Source organism: Microtus oregoni, unplaced genomic scaffold (assembly GCF_018167655.1).
Source record: "Microtus oregoni isolate MIOR12 unplaced genomic scaffold, Mior012 000012F_ref0000307, whole genome shotgun sequence".
NCBI lineage: Eukaryota > Metazoa > Chordata > Mammalia > Rodentia > Cricetidae > Microtus > Microtus oregoni.
This window is the reverse complement of record NW_024543071.1, coordinates 47,078,581-47,090,911: the sequence shown is the minus strand read 5'-3', so window position 1 is coordinate 47,090,911 and position 12,331 is coordinate 47,078,581. Positions and strand designations below refer to the sequence as shown.

Below are 12,331 nucleotides of genomic sequence, written 5' to 3'. Positions count from 1 at the left end.
GCTGAGCAACATTCTCAGCCTTACTCTCTTCATGTGGAGTAATTTATTTATCTTCAGTGATAGGAAGAGCTGTTTAGTGCCAAATAGTTTTACAAAAATGTACTGACCTACCACTAACCACAGGTTAGAGATGACATTACTGATGCTTAATTCTTTCCAAGTAATTTGAGCAGGATATATCACAGAAGTTAGTAGCTTCTGTTCACCGAAGGAGAAATGATAGACTCACCATTTTAATCTTCTGTTTGTCTTGCTCTGTAGGTCCACTCAGTTACTATGCATGCCATGAACATCTCCAAGACAGTGAACAGGAAGAGATATCCTGTAAGCATCCTACCACTTCTCTGTACCCCAAAAGAAAAATACAGTCTTTACTTAGTAATTTCTTTATTTTTGAGAATAGGTATACAATGAAATACAATATTATCCACTCCCATTTTTCCCCTCCAACTCTTGGTTCAACCCCCAGTTTCCCCTCACAATTTCAAGTCTTTTTTTTATAGCCCATATATGCATATGTGTGGAGCCATCTAGTGGACTAGTGGCCAAATCCTTACAGAAGTATGATTCTTCCCACAGCAATTATCTGCTTCTAATAGCTCCTTAGAAAGGGCTGGGGTCTGGTGTTCATTTACCATGTCTATGCCAGAATTTTAACTGGCTTGATATTGTAGAGATTTTGTGCAGGTAAGCACAGAGTTCTCTATAATGACAGCCATATCATTCCCAGAAGATGGCATTGCAGCATTCCCAGCCATCCTTCAGCTCTCATATTCTAATTCTTCTGTAATGATTCTTGTGCCTTGGGGCTGGTGAGATGTTAAACCTAACAGCTATGGAACCTCTTATTCAAACACTAAATATACATTCATTTTCTAAGCAGCCTATAGAACTTTATGCAAAATCTATCACATATTGAGACACAAAACAAGTTTAAACAAGCATAAGAAAATTGAAATTAAGTTCTGAGTTTTATCTGACCACAAGGGGATAAAACTAGATATCAACAGAAAACAAAACACTACAGGAAGAGCTACTCCTTTAATCCCAACACTCGGGAGGCAAGGTTGTTGAATCTCTGTGAGTTTGAATCCACAGGGCAAGTTCCAGGACAGGCGCCAAAGCTACACAGATACCCTATATTGAAAAACCAATCAAAACCAAGCCAAAATAAAAGCCAAAAACTCCAAAAAACAAAAAAACCATAAGAACTATATCAACTCATGGAGCTTAGACTGCATATTATTGAATAATTGTGCTACTGAAGAGACCAAGAAGGAAGTAAAAACCATTCCTAGAACTTTCTGAAAATAAAAACATGACAGACGAAAATCAATGGGCCATGCTGATGACAACCTGAAAGGAAGGTTTAGAGCACTTGATGCCTACATCAAAAAGGCATTTCAAGTTAACAATTCAATAATTCACCTTGAAGCCTTGGAAGGAGCAAGAACACAGCAAATTCCAAAACAGTAGGTAGGAATAACCAAAATCAGGAAACAAGGAAATAAAATTAAGGAAATAAAACAAATAATCAAAAACCAATACAAAGAATCAATATAATGAAGAGTTGGTTCTTCAAAATAAAACGATTGATAAACTCTTAGCTGAATAAAGTAAAGGAAAGATAGAGAATTGATGGAGGAGGGTCATCTGTCTATATGTTACTTTTATTGGTTAATAAAGAAACTGCCTTGACCCTTTGATAGGACAGAAAATTAGGTAGGCAGAGTAAACAGAAAAGAATGCTGGGAGGAAGAAAGCAGTGAGGCAGACACCATAGCTCTCCTCTCCGAGATGGATGCAGGTTAAGATCTTTCCCGGTGGTGCTAAACAGATTACTAAATATGGGTTAAAGCAAGATGTGAGAATTAACCAATAAGAGGCTGTAACTAATGGGCCAAGCAGTGTTTAAATGAATACAGTTTGTGTGTTGTTATTTCTGGGGCTAAGCTAGCCATATGAAAGCTGGGCGGGATGAAAAGCAGGCCTGCCCACAGCTCCTTCTACAGAGAATATGTAATAAATCAGAAATAAAAAGAGAGACATTATAAGACTTTCCAACAAAATTTGGAATTCAGAAAGACATGCTGTAAGAGCCTATATTTCACAAGCTTACAATACCTCAAGTAATGGAGGAATGTCTAGACACATTCAACATATCTATCAAAATTAAATCATAATGAATGAAAGAGTTGAAACATCTCCAGAAACGAGACTAAAGAGGCAATAAAATATCTCCTAAGAAACACCCAGGATTAACCATGGAATTCTCCCAGAACTCGAAAGAAGAATTAACAACAGAACTCAATAGTAATTTCATGAAATAGCAAAGGAGGAAGGTTCCCATGCTTGTCAGCTTTTATTGTCAGCTAAATACAACCTCCAGATATCTGATAAAGGAGGCCATGACTCTGAGGAATTGTTTTGGCTGATGACTGATGTGGCAGGGTCCAAACCACTGTGGATCTCATCATCCCCAGGCAGGGGAGTGTAGGTTGAATAAGAAAGCTAACACGGAGCAAGACAGAGAGTCTGAGAGTGAGTCGGTAAGCAATGTCCCCAGCAGTTTTATAGTGCCAGTTCCTGCTTGAGCTTCTTCCCTGACGGCTCTCAGGGATGGACTGTGACCTGAAAGTGTGGGCTGAAATCAACTTTGTCCTTTCGTAAGTTGATTTTGGTTAGTGTCTTATTACTGCAGCAGAAAGCAAACTAGAATGCTTCCTAAACTCTACTTTTCAATGTTATAAAACTCACAGAGGTATAGCTATGTTGTAGGAAGGAGAAAAACATGAGAAGATAACCAGTTTCCTGTATCCCATTCCCTCAATAGTTGAAAATTTATGCATATATTTGATTATATGATAATTGATAGCTATTGAGGATGGTGAATTGATACATTTCTGCTAAGAGAATAATGGGAATCGTTGTATATTCTTTTTGTTGTTGTGGGTAGAACAAGTATATTTTCTTAAGGATAATGAGCCTCTGGAGAAGATAAAATTGGGATATATTTTCTTTTGAGGTTTGGTGTAATAGGACTTCTTTAAAAGAAAGTACATACAATTACACTTTTCCCTATCATCTAGTAAATTATGCTAAAGAAATGTACTTCTTACATCAATAAAGTGATCCTCTCATTTGTCACTCACTTGATTTTTGTTAAGACTCTATTTACTGTGGTGAGTGACTTGGAATTTAGCTTTGATCAGCATAAATGCTCTTCAGGTGACTAGACCCATGACATTAATAAAATAGCTAAACATTCATTGTTTATTGAATTAGAGATACATAGGCTTTTATCTATATCTGTATTTATTTATTGTAATGTTTCCTCAATAATACATAGAAATAAGAAAAATGGAATGATGAATTACAAACATATATATAGTTTGGATCTAGTCTATTAACCATAACTCTTGTATGTTGAAGTAAAGAGCGCTTTCTTAATAAGATTAGGAAGTTAGATATAAGTAACATCTAATGGTATCAATTTAAAGTTATGGTTTCTAGGTATTGGTTTAGAGCCCAGCTGTTTTGGTTCCTTTTGTTAAGCTCTGGGCATAGACTAGAAGGATAGTAGTCCACAGACAAGATTCAACACCATGGCTTCAAATTCTTACAAAATTTCCTCAGAATCTCTTCCTTCTTTCTCTGTTTTCATCATCCTTTCTCTTCACACCAACAAACCTAAATGGCTAAGTGTGCCTAAGTTCATAGTGCCACCTGCACAGGACCACAGATACACAAACATAAACAGCCTAAAATAGTTCTGCATGGACCCTCTAGCAGATGCAGAAACACACAATGTCCCCATGGCATAGTGCACATAGAGCAGAGTAAATGAGCTTTCCAAATTACATCCGTTGTCGAGGTAAGCTTCAGTCTGCAGACTGCAGCACTTTCTTATTTTTAAAATTAATTTATTTTATACCCTGATCACATTTCCCCTCTATCCTATCTTCCTATTCTCTTCACCAAATCTTCCTACCCCTCAATCTACCTCTCTTCTGTTTTTGTTCAGAAAGGGACAGGCCTCCCATGACATATCAAGTTGCTGTAATGCAAGGCACTTCCACTTGTATTTAGGTTGGGCAAGGCAATCCAGGATGAGGAATAGGTTTCCAAGAGCCAGCCAAAGCATTAGGGACAGCACTTGCTCCCATTGTTAGGAGTACCACAAATAGACCTAGTTACACAACTGTCATATGTATTAGAGGGCGTAAGTTTGTCCATGCACACTCCCTGTTTGTTGGTTTAGATTCTGTGTGTTCCTATGAGACTGGTTAGTTGTTTTTGTGGGTTTTCTTGTGATGCCCTTGACTCACTGGCTCCTATAATCCTTCCTCCCTCTCTTCAGCAGGATTTCCCAAACTTGGTCTAATGCTTGGTTGTGGATCTTTGAATCTGTTTCCATCAGTTCCTGGATGAAGGCTCTCTACTACAGCATGTTCATTGACCATGAACATATGGGTAATATAAGTCCATATGGATGTCATTTCATTCTTGGAAGAAGAAAGTCTTACTCTAGCAAATTTGATCTTTTAAACCCTAGGAAAAACTTGTCTTAAGGTACATAGGAAGAACAAGCTGCCACTCATAAATGTCTCATAGCAACCAGGAAGAATCAGGATTGACTATAATGCTTCATCTATAAAATATCTGTATTAATATTTGTGAGATTTTATTTGATCATGCAGGCTTTGAACTGTAACATGTAGCATATCACACTAATAATAGGCACATATGCCTGAGAGTAAACTTATGAGAGGACTTCTGGTAATTTGATTGATATTTGACTACTTTGATCCTCACTGAAGGCTTAATTCTAAAATTATGAAGACATTCTCTTAGAAACCCAGTACTTACGTATTGCCACAAAGAAGATTGTATACCTGAAGTCATCATCAGTTCAAGTATTATTAAAAACACACCTATTAGTGTTGCAACGATGCTTAAGATGTTCATTGTCATAGTCCAGATCAGCTAGAACAGATTAAAAAAGTATTGTCCAGTCATTGAAAGCTATTCCATAGTCCTCTCTGCAAGTGTATTCTTATAGAACTATAGAAATTCTAATCTTTCTGGCATAGTGAGAGCACCAAAAAGGTTGTTAGAACTATAGATTGGTTAGGCTCCTAGTAGGACCAAACAATTTTGGGGATAATAAAACTTTTGATATAATGTGCAGGTACTTATTCTCTACTGGTAACGGACTCAATGTTTATTCTCTGCTGAGTTAGTGGATAAAGGGACAGAAAAAAGTGCATTAGATATTTTTTAAAATATGGAAAAAAATCAAGTGCATATTAATTGTAAATCAAATATAAAATATACCCATGATATTGACAAATTCACAATACTGCACGGCTTTACATTGCCAGAGAGCTAATACTCTAGGAGATTTCTATCGTTCTTGGACATCAGGAAAGCAAAATTTGGGGAATTTTCTTGGGCATACAGATTCTATCTAGCGCAATATGAAGAGATTTTCTTGATGATGTACAGAGTTACACATGGTTGGAGGTCATCACCCAGGCAGCATGTATGCATGTTTGTCAGACTACATACTTCAGACTATTCATGCTTTATAATGTTGCTGAATAATTGTGTTTTATCTACATATGCCAGGAGATATATTATTTAATGTTGCTATTAAGAAGAATAACTATTATACCTATTTCCTTGTCCATACTCACAATAATTTCTTCCTAGTTAATAAAGCTAGATAGCAAGCATGACAATTTGAATCACTAGATCCTGAAACCTATCTCAAAGAACAAAACCCTTCATGTAAACTGTTATATGTTGTTCATTGATGTCAGTTCATTTATTCTCTAGGGAAAAGTCTCCTTTGTAGAAAGCAAACCAGTGAAGTCTATGAAGAATTTTACCTCAAACTTCCCAGGAAGCTGACTCCCTAAAGGCTAGCTTTCAGAGTACTGAACGGTGTTACACACTGTGTAGTAATGGAGCAAAGATATCAGTGGGCTTACTTAGCGCTGGGCATTGCATGCTATAATACCAACCTGCCAGGCACGTTATGCTCACTGGTGCAACAGTGGCATGACTAGTGTGGGAGGAGCCAACTGCTTTCTGATTGGTTTTGAGGCCTATTCCACACGATGGATTCCACATTTGGTACTGTAAACATCATCGTATCTGGAGATATCACAGGCCATAGAGGAAACCTACTGATTTTCCTTTATTAAATGTTTGTGTTGTCAAGCTGCCTTCTAAATATTCATGGTTATGCCCATAGCTTAGTGCTGACTTGGTCAGAGAGGTTTTTTTTGTAGCCGGTCATGGTTAATGCAGAGGCTCATAACTGGTGAAGATATTGAGATAAATAGTTGTGAGCACTCAGTCATAGATGAGCTACCTCTGTGAACCTCTTCCTACCTAGGGCACCTAGGAGACATATTGTAAAAGGGAGAAGAAAGAATATAAAAGCTACAGGATAAGGAGAAAGAGAATTGCTATCGTCTAGATGTGACACGGTTTTTGCTTTTTTTTTTTTTTATCAACTTAGAGCAGCTGTGGTTGCCTGTATAAGAACTATACAAGAAAAAGCCAGTCAGCATTCTCAAATTGGGAGAAGAGCTCCCAAGATTTCACCCATAGCTGAGGAACTATTGACAGTTGGTGGCTGCTGAGGGAGTGAGAGTCACTTTTCTTTGGAGATGTGACTTCTGGCAGATTGCCCATACCTCACTGGATTACTTCACATGATGAGTACGAATTGGTCTCAGGGTGATTAATAATAATAATAATAATAATAATAATAATAATAATAATAATAATAATAATTAATGATGACATGATGTTAGGAGGGAGATAGATTGAGTGGGGTGTTCCAGGAGGAGTCAGTGGGAGGTAATGGAGAATAGATATGATTAAATTACACTGTATAAAATCATTTGTATAATTGCATGTATAAAATTGCATTATGAAATTCAAAGTATAAGAAAATATCACTAGACAAAAGGAAATGAAACAATGTTAGGTGTCTGTCCTCATCTACTTTGAGACAGAGTCTCTTTTTGTTGTTTGCAATTGCGTATGTCAGGCTGGCCATCCTGGGCGTGTCTGGGAATTCTATTGCCTCTACTCCTATCTTGTTGTGAATCACTCAAATTCCAGATGTCTGCTAGTGTGTGCAGCATTGATGTGGATTCTGGGGATCTGAACTCAAGTCCTTTTGCTTGCATAGACAGTGAGCCATATCCCAGGGCCTTGCTTCTTATAGTTTGATTTTTAGGTTTGTTAAGTCTTAAGGAATAGTGGCCTATTTCATCATGAATACTTGAGTATTTGTGTATGACAATAGTACTATTTCTGTACTTTTTTTGTCTGAGATGACATTAACCACTTCACCTTTCTTTGGATTCATGTTATGTTTCTCATACTTCAAATACTGCCCCCCCCCCATAGCTTCTTTGTAGATAGCCAGTCATGCAGAGGCCATGCTGATTCCTCACTGGCTTTGTTTTATTTTTTAAAGTTTTTATTTAGTCTTTGGAAATTTACTACTTTTATTAATAATGGAAACTTTTCAGAGTCTTTGACTTACCATGTGATTTGAAGGCCTCTTCTGCAATGCTATTGAAAAACTCCCTGATAGGCTAAACTGGAAGCAAACACCACATTTGTTAATACCCAGTCACTATGTAAAAATATAAGCTTCAAGATAATTCTAGAATTCTGCAACATGAGGGATACCAGCTTGGTTCCTTAGTGGGGACTACTAAGAAAACAACTCAAGAAATAATTCAAGATTTGTATTTATGGAGACGAAAGCTTTGAAGTTCCTATTCACTAATATTATGGTTGTGATAGAAATGGGATTCAGGGGCATCTTGAAATGGCTACAGCATTTATTTCACTTGTATAGTTAGTTTGACTCAAACAGATTTTTGTCTTCCATATTTGTAACTTGTGTTTATTTATTTCTATTATTTTTAGTCTTTTAAAAAATTATTCATTTTACCTACCAACCACAGTTCCCCGTCCCTCCCCTCCTCTTGCTCCCCATTCCAACTCACATCCATCCACTCCTCAGAAAGAGTAAGGTCTTCCATGGAGAGTCAACAAAGCCTGGCATATCAAGTTGAGGCAGGACCAAGCCTCTCCATCCTGCATCAAGGCTGAGCAAGGTATCCCATCAGAGGGAATGGGCTCCGAAAAGCCAGCTCATTTACCAGGGCCCCTTCAAACAGATCAAGCTCCACAGTTGTTGGCCACATGCAGAGGGCCTAATTCAGTCCAATGCATATTCCCCAGCTTTCGGTCTAGAGTCTGTGAGTTTTCATGAGCTCAGATCAGCTGTCACTGTGGATTTGTGTTTCTTATCATGGCTTTAAATGTATCAAATATCCCTCTTACTATGCAGACTCTCATTAAGTAATATTACAGCTAAGAAACTAGTTTTTTCATAATGTATCACATGTTTCTTTAACAATGCAGAATATGGTTATGAAAAAATATTTTCATAGTAAATAAAGATTTTAAAAAACATATTGCTATTGTTCTTTTTAGATAGACGTGGGGATTTTTTTTCTAGGGAACAGGGATTGTGTATCCTCTAGGCCATATTGTTTGGATCAGAATCTATGACATCTAATGAATACATTATTAGTAGTTACTATAGCGATGATGTTACTCACAAGCAAAGAGGCCCAAAGTGAGTATCCTGAAGTTCCAACGATAGGAATATATTCACTGTCCATTACAAATGCAATATTTTGAGAAAAATACAGGTATGTCCAAAAGTATCCCAGGCTCTGCACTATCAGGCTGGTCATTAATTGTACAGTCTGAAAGGAAAAGACACCATTCTTAGAGTTCCAGCTATCTCTTAGAAAGGAACTTTCCTCAAGACCAATGCCAGAATGAAGCAGGAAGGTGGTGTTCTACCACGACAGAGACAGCTTTCAGAACTTACGAAGAGGACACACATTGTGATACGATGTTCTGTGTATAGTTCTAGGCCATGTTGTCATGTTTTATCAACAGTAATCAAGTCACAGACCTATTCTGTCAGCACAGAGACATCTCAAGTTCTACCCTTCCTGTAACTTTCCCACTGATGCTTGTTATTCCTGGTGATCACTCATCTGGATCTCATAGCTTTTTAAATATTCATCTAATTTCTCAAAAAGTTGGGAGTCTATTAAGGCTCCTTGTTCCTATTTTCACTTGATCACTGTTCATTATTCCTCTGAGAAACTTTCCTTTGAGTTCTTTTATGAAAAACCCAACTGACCAAGCATGCTGATTTACACCGGCAATGGCTTGGTTTGCTTGAGGAAGCAGGGTTATTAGTTTGAGGCCCCCTATGCTGCATAGATACCTTTCCAAAACACAAATGAACAATTCCTATTCCCCAAATCAGTTGGCTATCTCTGTGGAGTCTAGTTTTGGACTTTGTGTTCTGTTCTGTTTGTCTCTGTTTTTCTTATTTAAAAAACATAATCTTGATGACTATAAGCAGACATTATCTTAAAAATCAACTAGTGTTTGCCAAACACATATGCCAATTTAGGAAGAACTAACAGTTTACTATGTTGAGCTTTGCAATCCATAAATGTGTCTTTTCATTGATGTAACCTAATTTGATCTTTTCATCAGCATTCAGTCATTTTCAAATTATAAGTTCTATATATGGTTTCTTTAATATTTGTATTTTTTCTTTTGGGGATCAATATCTTCATGTTCATTATTATTGTATAGAAACACAATTCATTGTGTATCTTGGTCCTTTGCTTAATTTATTTCTAGATCCCTTGTGCCCAAATGTATGTTTATGTGTGTGCGTGTTTTGGTTTTTTTGGACTTTTCTCATCTAATTTTTAATGTTTTGTGTATAACTCTCAATCTGGCTCTGTTATTCAGTAGTATGAGTGGATGATGCCAAATTGCTCAGCCAAAGTACGTAGTGGATGGGACTGCCTGGGCGAAGGGTGTCTGTGAGATGGTGTGGACAGCACAGCACCTTTGTAACCAACCACTGTTCATAGAGCTGTGTCGTCTGCAGCTTCTTCTGGGTGTACTGACAATTTGCTCATCTCATCTAGGACATGCCATCAGTTTACAATTGTAATAATTGATAGATGGTTAAAAAGAAGAATATTTTTTCTCCATGTCCAGACTCAGTCTATGTTTTGGTGTTATGTCACCTTCAGAAACCATTGTAACTGATTTGCCTCCATTTGAAGAGTTCGTGGTGTATACAGAGGTGGTTCAGGTCTCCTGTGTTAAGGAGGGCAACCTGCTCACAGTTGACATGCTCACTAGAGCAGCATTTTGTTCTTACCCCCAACAATGTCAGTTCCTGCTTTACCCACAGACGATTGTGTGGCATATTCACCAAGAGGGATATGAAGATATCTCCTGTGAAAATGTGGACAAAAATCAATATAAATTAAATCAGTTAGTGACTATTATTTTTCTCTTGGGTAAGGTTCCTAAGCCTGAGGGGGAAATTAATTCCACAGTTGCCATTCACTTTTTAAAAGATACTTGATTGTTCCCTGACAGACGCTCTTGCATCTTGACAAAACTAATATTCCTCTCTCAAGAAGTTAGACTATGGATAAGTACCAAATGATAGCCGCTCCAATCCCATCAGTCCCTCCAGCACCCACTCACATGCCCTTGTTGCAGCATCAGAAAGTCCAGGCTCATGGTAGCTTTGATTTAGCCTATTACTCTTTATTGGTGTCATGGAAGTTCAAGTTTGTCTCAGGGGTGCCAGACTGGAAGGATCTGGGTCACACACTTACACTAGCTGCAGAGAAGGCTGGAAAATAGAATACTATAGAGAGTAGGTAGGTTTCTTAAGATAGTGAACGCAACAATGGAGGGGGTTTTGGTAGGCAAGATAAGGGTAACTCATCATTTCCAACACTGATAGAGAGGGCAAAGGTTCCTATTTTGTAGGAGTCACAACCCTGCTCAGCTTCTGTATTTAATACCCATGAAAAGTATTCTTTTGATTCTAGCTGGTCTGAACAAAGGTGCATATCCAAGCCACTTAGTGGGGGAACAGGGTAAACTTTCCCTGATGATCTGGCAGAGTTTGACTGAGAAGATATTAAAAGCTAGAAGCCATGGTATTATTATATTAGGTTTTATCCGTTGGAAGTCTGAATGCCTATACATTGTATAAATACTCATATGTTCCTCAAACCAATAAGCGATAATTTTTGATTTTTTTTCAGGCAAAAGATTGATACATTTTGTTTGTGCCTTTCTAGGTAGACGTGGCTTTGACAATTTTCTTCCCCATCCTTACTCCCTACTTCTTTCCCGTCTCTAATGTCTGACCAATCTTTCCCCCTTTTTATTCAACTGCTGTGCACAGTCGTATCTAGAATTCAGCATTGCTTTCAGATCTTGTATTTGCACGTTTTCTTCTCCTCATATAAGCCACAAAATCTGGAGGTTTCATTTGCCATAGTAACGACCCATTGGCCTTCGACAGGAAGAAAATACACAAAGGCATATCAAAAAGCATTTTAGAAGATGCTTGAGTTAAACACTTACCCGTTACGAGGTGACGACTTGAAAAAAAATGTAACAAACTCCGTCAAAGGCTCTCTCTGCAGCAAGAGTCCCCTGTAGGGTTATACTGGGGAGGAAAAGGAAGCTGGTGTGGAACTGAAACTCACCGGAAAGTCGAGTCCAAAGCCAGTCATTAACGTGCTCTGTTGATGAGTCATGGATTCCCTACTCTGTATGATCCTAAGGATAGAAGGGGGCAGTCCTTCGGGAGTTTCCTTTAGGTCTAGATCTTCCTGTTCTGGGATTTCTGCGGGCAGCACCTGCCTCAGGGGTGCTGCCACCTCCATGTGTCCCTCATTACCTCTTGTGGATCCAACGTTGCAGCGGTTGTGTCCCAGAGCAACCGTGAAGGGCGCCACGCGAGGAGGGCCACGCAGACGCTAGTTCTGCAGGCCCCCGGAGGTTCCACCCAGCCTTCAGGCCCGGAGGTACAGATGGGTTTAGGGAATGGGGCCAACTGGCGAGAGTCTAGTGCAGACACCCATTACTCACCCGTGGTGAACACTATCCATTAAACTGAAGAATGTCTGAGCCCAACTACAGGTTGGTTCCCTGCTCCAAAGACGTTCCCACCAAGCAAATGACTCCCACTGTTTTCTAGTAGATTGACAGAAGCAAGTCCTTCTATTTTGAGTGTCCTCAAAGTCTAGATTCTTGACTCTAGAAGGAAGAGTGCTATTGGAACCACAGATCTGGTGGTGCTTGGGCCAATATATCTTCTCTGGTCCTTTGTCTTTCTGCAAAGTCGAGGTCACAATTGTTCTGT

The 12,331-nt window shown here is 38.5% G+C and overlaps 1 protein-coding gene across 1 annotated transcript; it reads right to left on the bottom strand.

Annotated features, from left to right (window-relative positions):
* Positions 1-233: 233 nt before the first annotated feature.
* Positions 234-11,852, bottom strand: LOC121454755 (membrane-spanning 4-domains subfamily A member 13-like). The gene is made up of 6 exons (XM_041662178.1): positions 11,735-11,852; positions 10,316-10,392; positions 8,667-8,816; positions 7,574-7,630; positions 4,870-4,986; positions 234-344 (listed from the first exon to the last, which is right to left on the bottom strand). Exons 1-6 carry the CDS (start codon positions 11,850-11,852, stop codon positions 234-236), a joined length of 630 nt encoding a protein of 209 aa, XP_041518112.1.
* Positions 11,853-12,331: the final 479 nt, after the last annotated feature.